The 18,992-nt window shown below is 41.2% G+C and overlaps 1 protein-coding gene across 2 annotated transcripts; it reads right to left on the bottom strand.

Moving 5' to 3' along the window:
- Positions 1 to 336: 336 nt before the first annotated feature.
- Positions 337 to 18,336, bottom strand: igf1 (insulin-like growth factor 1). Of its 2 annotated transcripts, XM_035427390.1 has the most exons (5): positions 18,113 to 18,336; positions 15,783 to 15,939; positions 5,490 to 5,671; positions 4,948 to 4,983; positions 337 to 4,374 (listed from the first exon to the last, which is right to left on the bottom strand). In XM_035427390.1, exons 1-5 carry the CDS (start codon positions 18,158 to 18,160, stop codon positions 4,315 to 4,317), a joined length of 483 nt encoding a protein of 160 aa, XP_035283281.1. In that variant the 5' UTR covers positions 18,161 to 18,336; the 3' UTR covers positions 337 to 4,314. The 2 variants fall into 2 exon arrangements, with proteins under 2 accessions (XP_035283281.1, XP_035283282.1); XM_035427391.1 differs by lacking the exon at positions 4,948 to 4,983 and having other exon boundaries at positions 18,113 to 18,321.
- Between the last annotated feature and the right edge of the window lie 656 nt (positions 18,337 to 18,992).

Raw genomic sequence — 18,992 nt, 5'->3', positions numbered from 1 at the left:
GACACAGATCCATCTGAGTTCCAAAGTCCGAGGCAGCGTTTAACCTTTGTTTTGGGATCAGAGGCATAAGGCTGAACCTGATACAGCAGAAGAGATGAAATCCTAACCATCTTGACCTAACCAAGGTCTTGAGATAAACGTGCCTGGAAGTGGGTAAAAGATAATGGGGTGATGAGATAAAAGTAAAAGGAGCAAGCAAGGAGGTAAACCTCCAGGGTTGTAGTTTTATATATATGTATATATATATATATAATTTAAGTGTATGTGTGTGTGTGCGCGCGTGCGTGCGTGCGTGTGCACATACCTGTGTTTGAAATCACTCTCCAGGCAAATGAGGAATATTGACAAGTGGTTTATTCAGCAGGAATTGTGAACAATCTGTCAGTATTTAAACATTTTCTACAGAATATAATGGAGCACCAATAATAATAAGCGCTTTAATCAGACAATCATCTGTCCTCTGATAGACAGCTTTAAAAATCCTTTTGAAAGTTTTCTTAATATTGGGCTTGATTAAGACAAAACTCACTTTTGTGCTTTAAAATCAAGAGACCGTTTTGTTATTTTATGTTGTGGATAATTTTGTGAATTCACTCAGACATTTTTTTTCTAAATGAACAATGCAATAATTCCTGCCCAAACCTGGTTGATTCAACCCTATAATTCTGCTTACAGCAGAATTTTCCTCAGATTTTATTTTTCATTGGCTATGCAATATACAACACCTGCATTACTCAGCTTTGTGTGGAGTAACAAGGGAACAAATGGAGCTTGTTGTACCAGACATGACAAGCTTCAAATTTCTCTGGAAGCACACTCTGAACAGTGACCATCAGTCTGGTAGGCGAAGCTCCATAGACTCCCAGTTTCACACTTAAACCAACACCCCACACAACATGTTGAATACAGGTGAGCTGCATTTAGTACCACAGAAATCAGCTGTTCTGTTGCTTCAGTAAAAAAAAAAATACCTCAGATCAGGCTGCCCTCAGAATTGTCATTGTCAAGGGTGACCAATCATCGGTGTCCAGCTGGCCAGATCTCTCATGACAATGAGAAGTTCCAGTGCATATTACGCTTGTTGCATGTTGTACACACGTTTACTGAAGTCAACATTACCAGTTCTTGCAGTACATGAGTTACAGGACAGACAAAAGTATACTATGACCTTAAACATCTTGGTAACAATTTAAGATTACAGTTCACAGTACTTTTTGTCAAGTCATTTGGCATAGTGATCAATTATGAATAATAATATTAATAATAATAATAATTTACAAACAGTAGAAAAAAGGCAATTAGCCTTCTTGGGATCATATCAGATATGTTTTTCCATGCATTCACAGATTTCACAGAAATACATTTTGCTCACTTACACAACTAACTGATTGAAATAGCTTACAAATAATAATAATAATAATAATAATAATAATAATAATAATAATAAAAAAACTTAAAAATCGTGGCCACGCGGCTGTGCAAAAGGGAAGAGCTCCAACCACCAGCTCCACCTTCACTTTCTTTCACTGCTTTAGCCAACCCTTGCAGATAACACACTACAAAATAGCACCATTATACAGTGGATAAAATTTCTTATTAGTTTTGCTATATGACACCATCATGTACAATGACAGTAGAACAATGCATAAAATAATTTACGTGGGAGTATTGGTGGAATATACACAGGCACAGAGGAGGCAGTGTGACGGGATGTGATATAATCTTAGGTTTTTGTGACATTGCACACTTATTAGTGCGTGACAGATTGTGCAAACTGCTGCAACACTACTTGGAAATACATGGGAAGTGAGCCAGATCTGGTTGTTCTCAAGAGGTCTTTAGGAGCTGCTGCATGAAACTTGCTTACAATTAGTTTAGTATTGCACTATGGCGAGTGCGTCTGATTGTGCACAAAAGTGTGTTCTGAGTTGCAATACTGTGTGAATACGCATGCTTTTGCATGTGAGACAAGGACCTTGTGTTCTGTATAGTTTATGTGTGTGAGAGTACTTTGGTTTGGTTGCAGCTACCATTTCTGTTCTTTTTCTCAGATGAAAAAACATCTGGTTGCTAGAAAACAAAGGGTCTTCCCTATCTTTGCAGGATATCAATCAAAAGAACGCAAATCAATCTTTTACCTTCAGTCAATCAAAAGGCGCATTCAATCATATACTGTCTGCCTCTGGGTGGCCTTATTGGTCAGGTTCCTTACTTGTACTATAAACCAGACCAACTTGATGCTCCGACGTGAGATATGTCCGTCCAACATTTGGGGAAGTTCTTTGCTAATAAGTCAATAGTTTTGTACAGTGTCATGTACGGCCCCAATTTACCAGAGGTGGCAGTTTTAAAAAGCATGATTTACAGTATTAGTGTGTTGCTAGCAGCCAACCTTAAGGTTCAACATTTTCAACACATCACGCACACACACCCACACAAACAATATATACACTCAGTGGCCGCTTTATTATGTATACCTATCTAGAACTGGGTAGGTCCCTCTTTTCCCTCCAAAACAGACAGAATTCTTCATAGCATGAATTCAACAGTGTGTTGGAAACATTCCTTATGGATTTTGGTCCATTCTGTCTCAATAGCATCATTCAACTCCTGCAGATCTTTCAAACATACATTCATGCAGCAAAACTCCTGTTCCAACTCATCTCTAAGGTGATCTGTTGGATTGAGATGTAAGTCTAATAATGTGGCCACTGAATGTGTGTGTATATATATCCCAACAACAACTAGCTAGGTATAAAATAACTTCCAATGCATACTACATTTGTTTGCCGCTAGGTGACTAACCTTGCTTGCCGAGATTACACCGGCTAACTAACCAGCTAGGTAGCAAGTACACATTCTCACCCATAAAATGGAGAGTAAAAATGGACTTTTACTGTGCAAAATCTGATTCATGTAATATAATTTTAATAAAGAAAATCTAAATCATGGCAGGGGAATTATTCTTATGGTTCTTTTCTTAATGGTTAGCTTTGTCAAATTAGACACTTGATTTGAAATGAATTTCTTTTTCTTTTTAGAAAAAAGGCATTGCAATAAATTTAAAAAGGGGATGGAACAATGTTAGCACACCTTTGAAGTACTATACTTATTATGAAATCTCCATATTTACAATCTAGCAATGCTAGTAGTGTCACTTGTGGCAGGAAGGGAACCATAGCTAGGGAACAAGAGGAGGTCAAGTCAGGGGGAGGTGTGAAATGAGAAACTTAGCCAACTAAATGTTGGTAGCACCAATCAGATTGCACGATTCTTTGTGGAGCCTAACTCACAAACTGCAACTTAACTTTCTAGATGGTCAAGAAAGTGTGTTTGGAGTTATGACTTCTAGGTGTCTATTTTAATAACCCCTTTAAATACAAGGCTCCAGTTACAATCTAATTTGCACTAAGATGCAGACATCTGCCTTCAAGTCTGGCATGATGAAATCTATTGGAGAATGAATACCAAGCCTGGCCCTCTGAAAGGCAATGGAGATAGAACACATTTCTGGCCTCTCTTTGGAACTACCTAGTGGACACAACATTCTTACCACATTCCTGCTACATCATAGAAAAATTATTTCCGTCACAGAAGCATGGGGAGAATCTTATTTCAACTCCAAACTGTTCCTACATTTAAAGATTATACAAACAGTGTCTTTGTTGTAAGCCTGTGAATATGTTTACTGTATATGAGGATATGAGTATTTGTATTGTGAATAATTGAATTTTTGCTGAGATGTGGGGTATTTCACATGGTTAAGCAATAAAAGCTCATAAACACTGGATACGAACCGTCAGATGCAGGTACAGACTTGTTCAATGACAATATTATGCAGATAGATTAACTTCAGGTATACCCTGGTCCTATGTTTATGTCTTTAAGAGGTGTGTCAGGGGCTGGTTTTGTCTTGGGCACAAGAAAGTCCAAAACCTTCTGATCACACAGCCTCCCTAAAACCACATAGGTGTGCAAATTGTACAACTGAAACAAGAGCTGTAATGCCAAGGGACTGTTTGCTTCTCTGATCTCTGCAGTTACACTGGCTTAGTGTATTGGTTGGACATTACCAACAGCTTACTTTCTCCCATTTTATATGATGCATTGTATAAATGTGTCTCTCTCTGTACATTTTGATTTACCCCTAGTGTTAGTTTTTGCATTGACAGTCAACTGCTCCACTTGGGGCTGACACAAACCCCTCCTACCCCCCACCCAATAACGCATGACTCCCGTCTCCCACCACCAATCTGTCCTTCTCCCTTCCCCACCATTTTATTCTTTCGGTCAGTCACTCTTTCTTTGCTTTGTCTACATCCGGTAATTTCTGCCCCCCGTGTTCCCTCGACTGGTGTTCTTCTGATGCACCTCCTGAAAGAGAGCAGGAAAAGGCTTGATACAAAGGTCTGTGGGAGCAGATTTTTGCAGTGCAGCTGGGACATGATTAAACAGTAATGTTATGCTGTATAGTAAACAAAGGCTGTGCATGAATGTATGAGGATTTATGATGCACAGAAGAGCCAGCATATAAATGAGTGGAGATTTAGAATGCATACGAAGCAGGGCCAGAGCATGAATTCAATGGAATCCAGAATTCTAGAAACAGAGCCAGAATGGCGCCTGGCATGCAAGTCCCAGAGAGACTCGGTAACATAGAGCCAGAGCATGAACTATAGAAACAGTATGCCCCCAGAAGGAGTGTACCTGTACTTTGCAGGCCTGTCAAAGAAACAACTAATCATACTGCATGCCAACCACGATCAAGTGAATAACAAATGCATCACATCAAACACAACTGCTCAGGCTGAAGGTTGTTTCTATAAGAACATTTTAACACATGCAGTGCAGAATATGCTAGCATGCCTCACATCTAAGATGGCACCAGGAGCATTGAGCTTCAGCTCAGGCATGCAGCCTAAAATCTCCAGCAAGAGGGAAACATACCTTGCAGGATGGGTGACTATTACCGGACATTTGTTTCTGTGAAATAGATTTAAAAAGCAATAGTGGCTAAGTAAAATAGTTGGGGCCCTTGAGAGGAGACAGGGAGTCATATGTCCAATTACACATGGGGGTTACTGGCAGAAGCAGAGTTTAAGTAATTTACATTTAATAGCTAATGTTACTGATCATGCAATACCAATCCTTGAATCAAAAAGGTAGAGGTGATCTGTTTGTTTTAGAGACAATATAAACTCTCAGGTGATCTTTTTGGGTGATCTTATTTTATCTATATATAAAAGAATAAAAATGTTTGAGTCATCATGGAGAGTCGATACTTGACAACTCTTGCTAAGCCAATGAGTAAATTGACCAAAAATGTTTAGATCCATTAATCAGACAACAATTTTGGAGGTAGATCATCTGGCCCCCTGGAAGTATCTAAAACCCTGTAATGAGAATCACTGTTGCACCTGTATTGGTATCAAGCACAGCCACACATCCTCCTTCCCTTTGTGTTTTGTGTGGCACAAGATGCCACTCACCTTCTGGGTTTTTGGTATGTCCGTGTGGCGCTGTGCCCTGACGGACCGGGCAGCCTTGCCAGGTTTCACTGGTGCGCAGTACATCTCCAGTCGCCGTAGCTCACAGCTCTGGAAGCAGCACTCGTCGACTATGCCACGATTGTGTGACCGTCTTGAGCTGGATCCATAGCCTGTGGGTTTACCTGAGAAAGAAAAGGAGAGAGAGGGTTTACCTGGGATTGAGAGAGAGAAAGCACCCGTGGGATTATCTAAGAATAGAGAAGAGAATTAAAGAGTTTACCTAGGAAAGAGGAAGAGAGAGGGGTTACCTGCAAGTGAGAGAGCAAGAGAGAGGGTAAGCTTACCTGGGAGGCAGAAGTGAGGATACAGGGTGGATTTACTTGGCAAGGAGAGGAAAGGAAGGGAAGAAAAATGAAGGAAGAAAGTGTGGGTTTCCTTGGCTGAGAGAGGGAGATGGACAAAGACCACAATGTCCGAAAGAATATCAAATTATACTGCCGCACTCTACATAGCATACAGGTAGAATTTCTGCTCTACACAGATTACTTTGTTCTTCTGTCACACACAGAACAAGGGCTGGTGCAGTACTGTCAGAACTGGACCCTGGCAGTAAACTGTAAGATGGAAATTGGAATGAGATCCTCTTAGCTTTCAGAACTACATTAAATGGAACACATTTTCCATTTAAAACTTGTTTGCTGAAATTAATTTATCAATGGAACGAAAATAGTAATAAAAGTATTAAAAAAACACTGATAAGCTGTAAAGTAAGGTATTGAAAACAATCACATGTAGTCTTCTTCATACAGTTCCTAACAGTGCATGTGAATTTATGACACCCTTCAGTTGTTGTGATTTTTCTGCCTTAAACACATATTGCTGTCACATGTATGTATTTAAAAGTGAAAGTAATGCCTAAGGACCCTTACTATACTGTGCTTTTGCTTCATAACAATGCCACTGCACTCTGATATCCTTGCCTGTGACCTGCTGATCTTTTTCTATACTACATGTCACACAATGCAGTATAGGAGAGCTGCTGCCATCTGGAGGAGTGGTGAAATTCTCATTTATGTAGCTTACCCCACTCAAGTGGGAAGACATTGAATATCATGGTGAGGTAATGACATAACCTGACCTTAAACCAGTGATGTTTAGTATGCTTTTTTAAAGTTAAATTTGAATCAGGGGAGTCAGGGTAGTATTGCAGTAAGTATTAGTGACATACATAAGTTGGGGAGAGGCATTGTTGCTCTGAAGATGGTTCCTGCATTTATGTAATTATGAATATCAAAGCTTCCTTTTTTAAAGCAAATTTCAGGGTAAACGGTGTTTTTTTCAATGTCTCAGTGACTTCATTAGATGACAACACCATCTAGAGGGTCTCCAGTCAGATTTTTATTCCAATCACAGTCACAAAACTGCTATAGTAAATGTTGTTAATTAACTAAATGCTGACACTGATACAATATCTATCTGTTAGATCTCAGTGCTACATTCGATACTCAAAACATTGGTTTGCCTCTCTGATATTGTACTAGGTTAGATAAAAACCCATCTACATCATGCCAGGAGTATCTTTATCCAAAAAGACATGCATAATTCTGGTGTTCCTCAGGAATCAATCTTGGGCCCTGTACTTTTCTCTCTAAACGTGCTGCTTGGAAGGATTGCAACAAACACTGTGTTGACTTCCCTAGCTATGCCAATGACATTCACCTGCATCTGTCTGTTCTACACTCTGATGGCAGTACAGCCAACTCCCTGGAGAACTGCCTCAGTGACATTTAATTCTGGAAGATTGAAAACTTCTTGCAACTAAAAAAAAAAAAAAAAATAAAAAAAAAAAGGGGGGGGGGATCTTGTAACTGTGCCAGAAATATACCAAGCAGCTCTGGTTTCTAACAATAAACCACATGTTAGGAATTCAGGGGTTAATATAACTTTCAGGGCCATATAAAACATAACCAAACTTTTCTCACACAGGTAGATTAATTAAGAAAGGTTAATTCAAGCAGTGAACAGTTTCAACTTTTGCAAGATACAGCAGCCAGAAAACTGATTTAAAAAAACAAAGAGAACCCATATTATTCCTGCCCTTTGATCCTTGAACTGGTTGCATGTAGGATTTTAATGGTAATTATAAGGTCCTTTTACTGGTTTTAAAAGCACAGAATTGTCAATATACCTAAATATATACAGTGTGTGTATTTGAAATCCTAATTACCAGCCGACAGATCTCAGATCATCCAGCATAGTTTGAGTTCCAAAAGTGAAACAAAAAAAGGACTGTTTTTCTTGTATACCCTTATACTTTTGGGACCACCACCACAAAATATTAGAGGCACAATCAATAACACATTTCAGGAACAAACTTAGGACCTACCTGGTTTTTATCAGCCTTTTTTTGCTTATAATTATTTTCTGTTTTAATACTGAAGGTTGTTTTTATTATATCTTACCTGCACATCATAATCCTTGCATTATTACTCTGTGTTCTTTTTTGTCTTATTAGGCATCGAAGCAGCAAAGCTGCTGAAAGCCTATTGTTTTTTGTCCTGGTTTTTATTTTTTTCCTTCCTTCTATGACCTTGGATAAAAAAGACTGCAAATGGCTCAAAAACTGACCAAATTTAGTAGGTTTACAGAGCACTGTGCCAAGTACATGCACTGGCCATATGACTCCAACTGGCCAAATGGTGGCACCATAGCAGGTGACTAAAAATGTAGGCTGAGCACATATCCCTCTTTTCACTAGAAAAAGATTTACCCGTAAAGCATGCCTCTCTGGACCAAAAAGGACCCGTGAATGGTGCCACATTGGATTTTCCACTATTTATTTATTTGTTTGTTTATTTACTTATTCATTCCAAAGTTCATTTTGCTCTATCAGACATTTATTGTTGAGTCAGAGGATGGTCAAATTTGGGTACAGATGAGTTACAGATCTTATAGAAATTAACCACTAGTGAAGCAAATTTGAGTACAAGATAGAAGGTACAATTTAAGATTTGAATGAGAGCATACTTGCATGTGGGGACAACAAAGATACGGAGCTTTGTCCGCTGCTCTCACTGCAGCTGCACATTAGGCCAGAGAAGGTTGGCACTTGTGGCAAGGGGAGTCTTGGCTTTTACCCCTACCTCCATCCAATGCCCTTTATGATATATCCCACTCTTCATTTCCAATTCCCCACTCACCCGGCACACTTTTGAAAATGAGCAATATAGCTCCAATAGGCTTTTCCCCGTTACCAAATGAAATAATAATTTAATATGGCATTTACAAGGAGGAAATGCCTTTCCCTTTCAGAGTTAATAGCTCTTGGCTCAAAATGCAGCCAGTGCTGACAAAGTGCATTAACTTCTGCTCTCTGCTCACCTTGTCCTGACAACACTATTCAGGAGGGAGAGGGGCCCTAACTGTGGAACAGATTAGTCCAAAGACTATGAACCCTGGCAGGGATTTAGTGGGTATTGATGCAATGACGAGGCGAAGGAGCAAGGGTTATTGATGCAATGTGCATTTTGGAGGTAAGGGGGTGAGACGTACAACGAAAGAGAGAGGAGATATTTTTGTTGCCTTTGATATTATAGCCATCTATCTTTAACCACATTTTCATACCCTGTTTTTACCCATTTTCATAGCCTCGTTCTCAGCGCTACAATGTCCTCTGTCAATTTGAGATACTCAGACTTGCATACATCCTCTGAAGTGTCTGCTGCCAGCTGGTGCCTCTTCACTCTGCAGCTTGCCAGCTGAGCAGTGCAGTCCTTCTGTTGGAGGACCAAACTTCATGTGCATCTGGCGCAGGCAGAATGCTGGTGCCCAGTCAACCTGAGGGTTTGATTCCAGACTGTGGGGTGCATCACTCTACTGGGAATGAGAATTTAAGCCCCCCAAGTGCCTGCAAGCCTCTCATGAATGGCAAAAAAACCCAAGACAAGCTTGAAGTCAAAATGCGTAGCCCCTCCGACTGAGCAAATATACACTGGCATAGCACTTAGTATCCCAGTTGATTCTACACAGCATTACCATGACATTACAGTGCTTACATTTCTCTGAGTATATTTATACTATAGTTAACATTAAACATTATCAAGTAATTCAATTTCTCTAACATTACAGCTCCTATACTGTTCTTAACATGTTTTTACAATTAACATATATTTTCACAATGTTCCTGTTCCAGGACTCCTCTGTGCAGTAGAGCATGTTTTGATGTTCTTTCTCTGTGTGGCAGAATAAAACAGAAAAAGAACAAACAGATCTCATCTTCACGTGACACTAAGGTGTGTTGGATCAGAGTTATGCTGGATTTCTACATACTTCCAAAGTCACAATGCATGAACTGCATGATAAACACCACTACCACCACCCCCTCCCTACCCATCCCATCTAGACTGTCTACAGCCTCACACAGACACAAAAGACAAGGTTTTCCTTTGTGTCACAGACTAAACTTCATCACACAAAACCACAAACCAAAAAAAAAAGCCACGTCCAAACCAAACCATCCACACAAAAGAGGGCAGTGTGTCACTACATGCTTAGTGAATGGAGTAGTAGAAAGTGGATGAGGGGCTCTACCCTGAAAACAGCCAGGCTAAATAAACAATCTGTGCAAGCTATGCACGTGTATAACTGTGGCAGCACCCATACGTCACACAATTCAGTCCATTCATATGTATACAGCCTCAACCAATGCAGCTATCGCCTGTGTGTCCATAGCCAAACACACAACTCATATAGGCACTGCAGGTTTCAACAAGTGTGACACACACAACCAATACAAAGCCATCAAGCTGTTTTTATAGGTTTTCCATTACTGCTTCCAGGTCTCTAACCTAGTGGTTTGTGCCTGGTGGATTCAAGCTGTACATAATTCTGACAGGTCAGCTGGTTTGACCATTATCAGCTTCTGAACAATGGGGTTTCGTGAGAGAGAGGAACTGTCTCCAGCCCCAGTGTGTGACTACGCAACCAGACAGGTTGTGGGAGCCATATTTCTGCTGCGTGGGCAGGTTCCTGGCCTATGCACTCCTGGCCCATTTTCCATTCCCGTTCGAAATAAAGCCCCACAAATTGTCATCCTCTGTTTTCCTTCAAATAACGTGTAAACCCGCAACACAAACAGCTGGAGTGGGGAGCGTAATCAGCTGGAGAAGGCTTTAAAGCACCGCCATTAGAGGGATTACTGCCTCTAATCCCTGTAAACAAAGGGCCATGTCCCAGAGTCTTTGTAAACAAACACAGAATGTAACCTTTCAAGCCACCTCCCGCTGTGCCATGCCCAGTGCCAGAATCCACAGTGGGCACAAGCTTTCGCTCGAGTCCTTAGTCCTAAGGATTCTACACACATTAGGATACTTCTCTTTGTATCAAGCATTCTGCACATACGTCTTGCAAATCTGGCTGCAGTCATTTGTTAAAAATTGGGGTGCACTTACCCTGCTAACTCATCACAGGCATATGAAGCAGATTGGATCATGGGTCCTTTAATTTTAGAACTGCTCCAACAAAGCCTGCCCACCAAAGAGTACCAATGCATAATTGAGGATAACAGTTACAGAGTATACATTATAACCTTTTACCTCCACAGACTGCCCAGTAAAGGAAGCCAGTTCCTCTGGGTATAGGTCATGGTCATAGCTGTGTTTTAAACGGTATTCTTATACCGAGATCCCACGTGGAGCAAAAATGTAATAAATTACATGAAATAGCCAGGGAACCCTAAAAGTTATTTACAGCAAAAATAGAAATCGTTTTCATGAATCTATGGTAGAGAAGAGCCTGTATCTCAAGGTTCTTCCAGGTAGATAACAGGGTTCAGTCTGTGAGGAAGTGGAGATAACAACCGGCCCCCTCTAGTGAGTGGGAAAAGTTTCTTTCTAGAGCTGTGGAGGGCCACAGATGATGTCTGCACAGTCCACTGCACATTGGACAGCTGAAGAAACCTACTCAGCCAATTTCATCTTGTCAGAAATCTGCGAACAGCTGCGCTTAGTTCTGATCTGTCTATAAACCAGATTTTCCTTCTGAAATCTGCCGAGCCCTTGAACATATTTTAAATGCATTCTCACATATGACAATTTAAATAAATGGTAATTAATCATTTCCATCATTCCATCTGACTACAAAGAGTTTTGCAATTTGTTGATACCTTCTATTTCACTTTCAACATTACACGATTCTAATTAATATCATTTGCAGTTTTATTGAATGTTATTTTGACAGGGAGGGCTATGTGCAGGAGGCAGGATGCTGGTCCACCCCGCATCGCCGCAGCTCTCTGCTGGAGACAGTATTCGTAGCACCACATTCCTCAGACGAGCTGCAGTGGAAAAAAGGACCCGATTCCCCAGCAGAGTGTTACAGCGAGCATATGGCTTTTACAGGCTGCTGCTGGTTAATAAAATCAGTGGATTCTTGGAGCCGTTGCAGGCCACTGCCTGCAGAGAGTCCAGGCAATTTACAGCAGGAGGGGGACCGTAAAACGCAGCAATGGACCTGGAAACTACCTCTTTATTGCTGGTACCACAAAGCTTTATGGCCAAACTAAATTTCCTTCTCATTTTACACACTGATTTGTCTTCATTTGTTATTCAATTGAAATCCAACCCTTGTTGGCCCCCCATTTTATTTCTATTGAGGTGGAGAATTTTCCCCCCTTTTTCACCATGGGTTGGAATTGGCAAGTAGCCAGTATCCTGCTCCATTCACCGCTACATCTCTCACACCTGCACAAGAAGTGTTGGCTTAAAGCATGTGCAATCCTTTCATGTGAGCAGCTCTAATGCTCAGGACTGGATCTCTCACCAAAGATAAATAGTAACCTGCAGGCACCTGGAACGTCAGTAAGAGGTGCTAATTCAGCTATATTTTGAGAGCCAATCTCAATCTCAGCCAACCGTGTCCTAGGAGGATAGAGCCAGTTGTATCCCTCCGCTGTCAACTCCCAGTAATAATTGGATAATGACATAGAAAATTTTTTCATGAGTGATGTCTGAGCTATTTGGCTCAGTCTGTACTCAAAACGAGTGAGCCACCTGGAGGTGCCTCTGCTCTCTCCCCTGTCTTCTAATTATCGCTAAAAGGGGTGGGTTTTTATCAGGCACCTATTGCTGTGTGCCAATCAATGGTCAGAGTACTTTGTTAAGTCTTATCCAGAACGTGATCATTTATAATACAAGGAGGCTGGTAGAGGAGCATACGACCAAACACCTGCTTGAAGCTGAGTCTCAGCTCCCTATTAAAACCAGAGGAGGGATGCTGCCACGGTCTTCACTTAATCCCATAATTCCCTGCTTCTGGGGCTTGAGACTCATCTATCCTCTTTCCTCTGGGGAAGAGACTCACCTGTGCATCAACTGGTGTCCTCTTTACACACCATTCTCTTTCTAGTTGTCTCCAGCTGTATCAGCACTTTTTCATGTACTGCTGACTATTCCTATATTCTTTCCCGCTTCATTCTTCATACTAAAGTTTTCTGGTCTCTTTGGACCGCTTTTCCTCTGGTGTGTTGAAAGAGATATCTCTCTCAAGAACAGTTTTTGGTGCTGTTTAACATTTACCACTAAGTTCACAAGTAAGGAAGCCCAAAAAGAGTTAATCCGTTACTGAAACCTTGTGGAGAAAACATAATTTACAACCAAAATTACAGCTCCTTCGAGGTCAAATGGCATTGCATCTCAAACCATTCAACCCATTTTGTATCTCACAATCAGAATGTATTCTCCTCTCCGAAGAGAATAATCCCTACAGACAGAAAGTTCCTTGGAATTGTTTCTGGGATACCCAGGCACAGGCCAGCAGAGCTTCTAACAGTAATATGGAGATAATGCTATAGGTCTGAATGCTGAAATGCCCCCCTCAGTTATTGAGTGAGACCCTGTTTTTTATGCATGTAAGTAGGCATGAAGGCAGTGTTCCTACTGATATAGCTTACAGGACATGCAGTGCACTCAGGTTTAGATGACAATAAAAGTTTAACAATGTACAGGAGACATTTCAGCTTTGACATGCATTTGTCACTACGGTCATCTCTCCTCGGCAATCATCAGTCCATTGCTGCCTAACTATTTACAGTTAAAGTTTCCAGGGGGGACTCAAATGCTAACTAAATCAAGCCCCCTCTGCTAGTTAATGTTCAGGTTTCTTAAATAACCACCTGATCTCAGATGGGTGCCCTGTATTGATGCAGGGGACTGAAAATGGGTAACACTGAATTGTCCCAGAATGGGGACTGAGCACAGAAACAGGTGGGTTCTGACTAACACAGGGACATTTTGTATCAGCAGAGTGGATGTTCTCATGGATTCACTGCAGTTGTTTAGGGTACTTGGATTTGATTTAAGCTTGAACCCACTATCTCATTCCTTTCGAATGTCATCCACTTCAGATACCCCCAATAGACCAGCCACTGTAAATAAGACATTATCGCAGCACAGTTCCATCTGCTTGAATGCAAAAAAAGAGCAGGTTTTCTAGGTGAGGCAAAAAATTGGAAAAGACTGACTATGATTAGCATCTTTTCTCAGCCTACACTTTGTTTCAAAATAATATTTTTTCCAAAGGGTAATTTCTCATGCATCTGTAGTGGTGATGACATTTAAAGTACTGAAATATTAGAATGGCTCGTTAGCTGTGACAAGCCATTCTAATATCTCTGCAGAGGCACAGAACATGGCACTACACTTTCGGTTCTGTGCTACACATTCATCTTGGAACCTGCTGGTCACAGATGGTACACACAAAAGTTGTGATACTCGTCCTCATGCTAGACACCTTCTAGAACCTTTTTCTTGGTCACACCTTGGCTACACAAAACCAACAAAAGTTTTTCTTGCCTCATCCCATCCTGACACCACAGTAAGCCCCTTTGCTACAGGTGAATGCACTGGACACCCATGTCTGACCACTCCAGTTAGCAGAGAGAGAGAGAGCATCACCCCTCTCTGTTTACCCAAGGAATGCATAACCTTCTGGATGTTTGCACTGCCAGTGTCCATCAAACACAGCCCCACAAAGGTAGTCACAGCCACGGGGTAGAGTGCCTCCCGGGCTGGCGGAGGCCCCAGTCTGCCCAGCACAGTGCCGTTCATCGACTTTTGAGGTTCGGGGAGAAGCAGCGGGCTGGGCTGCCTAGGCAGTGCCTGCTAGCAGCCAGACCAGCTGACGCTGTCCACCGCCCACTTAGGCAGAAGAGCAGCGCTCACCGAGACAGCCGGCGTTGAGAGAGCACAGACACAGTGGAAGGAGGAGGATGTTGCTGAACACACTCCAGCGCTCTGAGAGGCCTCCTGCGTGAGAGCGGATATGAATGGGAAGTTTACGAAATTACAATGACACAAGTGGATTAGAGTGGTGAAGTGCGCTGCAGCGCGAGCCCAGAATTTTACTCACGTCAGCGCGAAATGAGCGAATGAGTCTTGGCGGACTCGGCTTTCAAGCAAGCAAAAAATAAAAATAAAAAAAGTTATTCTGTGCAGTTTTCATTTGAAAGACCTCCAAAATCAATGTGAATGCAGGTGGCAGGGTGGCATTATGGGATGGGGGATGTGGAGTGGGGGGGGGGGGGGGGGGGGGGGGTTGCAGGAGATCATTTAATGGTATCAGCAGACCCCTAATGTGAATTTTGCTGGCTTTGTTACGAGTCCTGTTAACCCATAAACAGTACCCTGCTGGGACTACAGTACTGTAGATGAGTATCTGTGAAGATGTCTGCAACGGGCCAAAATGTTACTACTGATAACCACTGATCAGGAGGATGAACCTGGAATCTGGGCTTTAAGTCGAAAATGCGCCACACCAAACGTTTTCTTTGGGAAGCTTTCCCATTCCGCTGGAAAACAGCTCACTTCTGTGCTCACAGTTTTACTCCTTTTGACTGCCAACTTCCACTTAAAAGTGCTGTCCCTAAGGAGAGAGCAGCTACTAACCATAGATTTAATATACATCCAGCTGTTAAATATCAATCTACACTTAATTTAACTCTCAGCACCCAATAATATAAGACTGCCTGCAGATTTCCCCTGCAGGATATCCATGTATCGGCCTACGGTGAATTCCATCACACAATAAGACTATCATGCTCCGGGGAAAAATAACAAGAGGACCAGAGCACTGCCCTCGCTCTGGTCTGTTAGCCAGACTGAATCCAGAGAAAGGGAGAAGACAGAAAGTCAGAGGAAATAAGGGCAAGGAGAAACATCTGTTTTTTTATTTATGAAGAGTCCATTAGCACAGGGGGGAAGCAGCAGTTCTTTATGAATAAATAAAAAGTGCACTTACTGAAATAAAAGCCTCTGTCTCCACACACAAACTGCAGCGTGTCCACCAGCTCTGCCCCACACAGGGTCTCAGCCCCTGCTGTCACCACCGGGGTTAGGGTCAAAACACACAGCACCAGAGAGAGGGTGTGCGTGCAGGAGATACAGCACATTTTACACTGTAACCAATGAGAGAGAGAGAGAGAGAGAGAGAGAGAGAGAGAGAGACCAAATAATATAATCAGATGTACCAGGGCATCTTGCATTATAACCGAAACAATGCAATTTACAGTGCAACCAATAGGAGAGATACAAACATGCACAGTGTAACCAACGGGAGAAGAGGGAGAAAAGGAGAGAGGGAGAGACAGGGATGGAGAGTGAGAGAGAAAGAAAGGGGGGGGGTTGATAAACAGCACATCTTACACTAACCAATAGGAGAAGGAGACAGTACACTGGCTCGATTGTGCAGAATTCTGCCAGGGTAACAGCAGCTTTAAATCCTTTCTCTCATCCTCATCACGTCATTCTAATTGGCAGATGTTTTATCTGTCCTTTAAAGTTTAGCCTGCTTATCATCTAATTGCAATCATAGTGTTCTCTGTCCACACACCCAGCAGACTGAAGTTCTGAGGCCATCACATAGATAAATAGGTGGCTAAACAGAGATTCATGGGGAGTATCTGACTACTAAACAGACTAAAAAAATATAATTACAAAGACGTGGAGGCTGACAGTCATTATTTAAGTTAATAAAACATAACATGTAAGCATCTCTCTCTCTCTCTCTCACACACACACACACACACACACACACACACAGACACACTGGTGCATAAACAAGGTTTTAAAATGTTGACAGTGAGATCATATTAAAGATCTATTTAGTGATGATGAAACATGCCACGTCCAAGAAGAATGAATCTCTCACATCTGGCCCAAAGGCCAAGATGCTTATTCCAAACTGTGATATAAGTGTGCCCGATATAAGACAGGATATTTTCTCACAAAACATGCTCAGTAAAAAAAGATAACTATGCCCACTGGTTTGTGAAAAAGGAAAAGTTTGTTGAAAACAATTGTGTTTAAAGCCCAAAAATTACGTTTAGTATGCACAAAGAATAATATTCTACATTAGGCAGATGCACCACAGTATACAACTGGTTATCAATCAAGCTAAGCAATTCTGCAATAACTGTTGGCATAAAACATTAGGCTATATTCAAAATATACTTCCGTTTTCCTGAGAAACAGCCCTCCCATCACCATTCTCTTTAAGTGTCAAGAGAAGGCAATCAGACATTATTAACAAGCTAAAAAGCACCAGATCGCTCGCTTGTAAAGTACTGAAGTGGGGGTATCACGCACTTCTGCTTCAGATGATGAACTGCAGAGCCGCCAAACCCGCCAGTGCAACCCAACGGAATCTTCGTCGCCATAATTTACATAATAAAGAGTATTAATGATTATATTGGAACCCACTCTACCTATTTTCGCAGGGTGCTTGGGCAGGCAAAGACTTTAAAAAGTATTTCCCCCCTTCTTTCAAAAGTATAGATTTTTCTGTTTCATTTCTTCGGAGCCTGTTAAAGCGAATTTCAAAGTTGAAGTTCAAAAACAGGTCGAGTGAATGGGCGATCAAACGTGCAACGCGCTTAGTACACAGTAAAATGTCCAGAGTTAATTCAACTCTGACAGTGTTAATTCAACTATTAACAGATAGCATTTGGCCCCACATTCCAGAGTGGGACCAAATGTTATCTTTTGAAAGTTAAATCAACACTGTTAGAGCTGAATAAACACTGGACATTTCACTGTGTATATTTAACACCTGTCTTAACACCCATACATTTGCAACGCATTTAATCATATTAAATGCATTGCACGCTCGTATGTACCGATTATAAAATCACCATTATGTATTTTTAATTCACCATGGATTACACAACTATGCATTTACGCGTTTCTACACCTATCTCCACATTTACGCGCCTTTCCCTCTTAGATCTAAAATGCATGCATGTCTTGTTTTTAAATAACAAATGACTTTTACATGACATTGATAATATTTATGAAAAAAACCTCTAGGTAGGTTACATACAAACCTTGCAAGTACATACATATTAAGTCCAATAGTTTAAATGTTGATAGCTAAATGGCAAAAAGATCCATGTCAATTAAGTTAAATGGTGGTATAGTCTACTGTATATCCCATAAATGCGTTAATGTTGTAAGCACGCTTGGTGAATGTATACAGTTGCAAAATATGTGTTTTCAAAATACAAAATAATTAGCTAAATTATAACATAAGAATAAAAGGTGCACATTCCGAACGAAAAAGAATAAAGTTACCTTGAAGACATCACACAGTTGCCACTGAAAGAAGTAACCGTTAAACATCCCCGTGGGTCTCAGCGCGCCAAAGCCCAGCTAAGAGGAATATGTTTGAAGTCATTAAAAAAAACAGCGAGGAAGAGGATGAGGTGCAAGCAATGTCACATCTCAATATTCCGACTTTGTTCCATTGCGCAGGCTCGTTTGGGTGAAGTGAGATTTAGCGAACAGGATTTAGAGAGAAAATCCCTCACATTTATCCACACTACACTGACGTTTTCAACAGGAAACAGCTGGGACCGTATTTGTCTTCTCCTCTCGCTAAGTTATTCATTAAGGATTTTGGGCACATTGTCAAATAACGTCATTCTACTTTTTCTTAGATGGGATTGAATTTTGATCTCGTTAAGACTTTCAAGATTAGGTGGAGTTTTTTGTGCCACCCGCACTGCATATTAAATCTTGTTAGGTGAAGAATAACATTCTCTCTGATACAGCTGGAAACTAGTGATGCGAAAGAGCAGCTGGAAGAATCATCACGAAGCACTTATGCGCGTAAGAGTCAGACTTTAGGCTTGGTTTATGTACAGTAGAATATATTAAAATTGCCCCGCACATTAGCCCTAACCATTGCATTGCAGTCTACAGTCGTAATGCAGCATTGCTTTAGCACGTATTGTCGTGTCTCCTTATTCAAATTTACAAGGATTGCTATCACATTGTAACATCACATTGTAATACATCTATTTGTACGTGCTTAGGATACGTTCAGAAGTACAAACTACGTTTCAAAATAATGGCTATCGTTAAAATAAAAGTGAAGCATGTCCAGACAAACACTCTGGATCACTGAGTCGGTTAGTTTTCGCATGATTTGCCCAATGAGGGACAGCAGGTT

Source organism: Anguilla anguilla, chromosome 7 (genome assembly GCF_013347855.1).
Source record: "Anguilla anguilla isolate fAngAng1 chromosome 7, fAngAng1.pri, whole genome shotgun sequence".
Taxonomy (NCBI): domain Eukaryota; kingdom Metazoa; phylum Chordata; class Actinopteri; order Anguilliformes; family Anguillidae; genus Anguilla; species Anguilla anguilla.
This window is presented reverse-complemented; position numbering and strand designations above follow the sequence as displayed.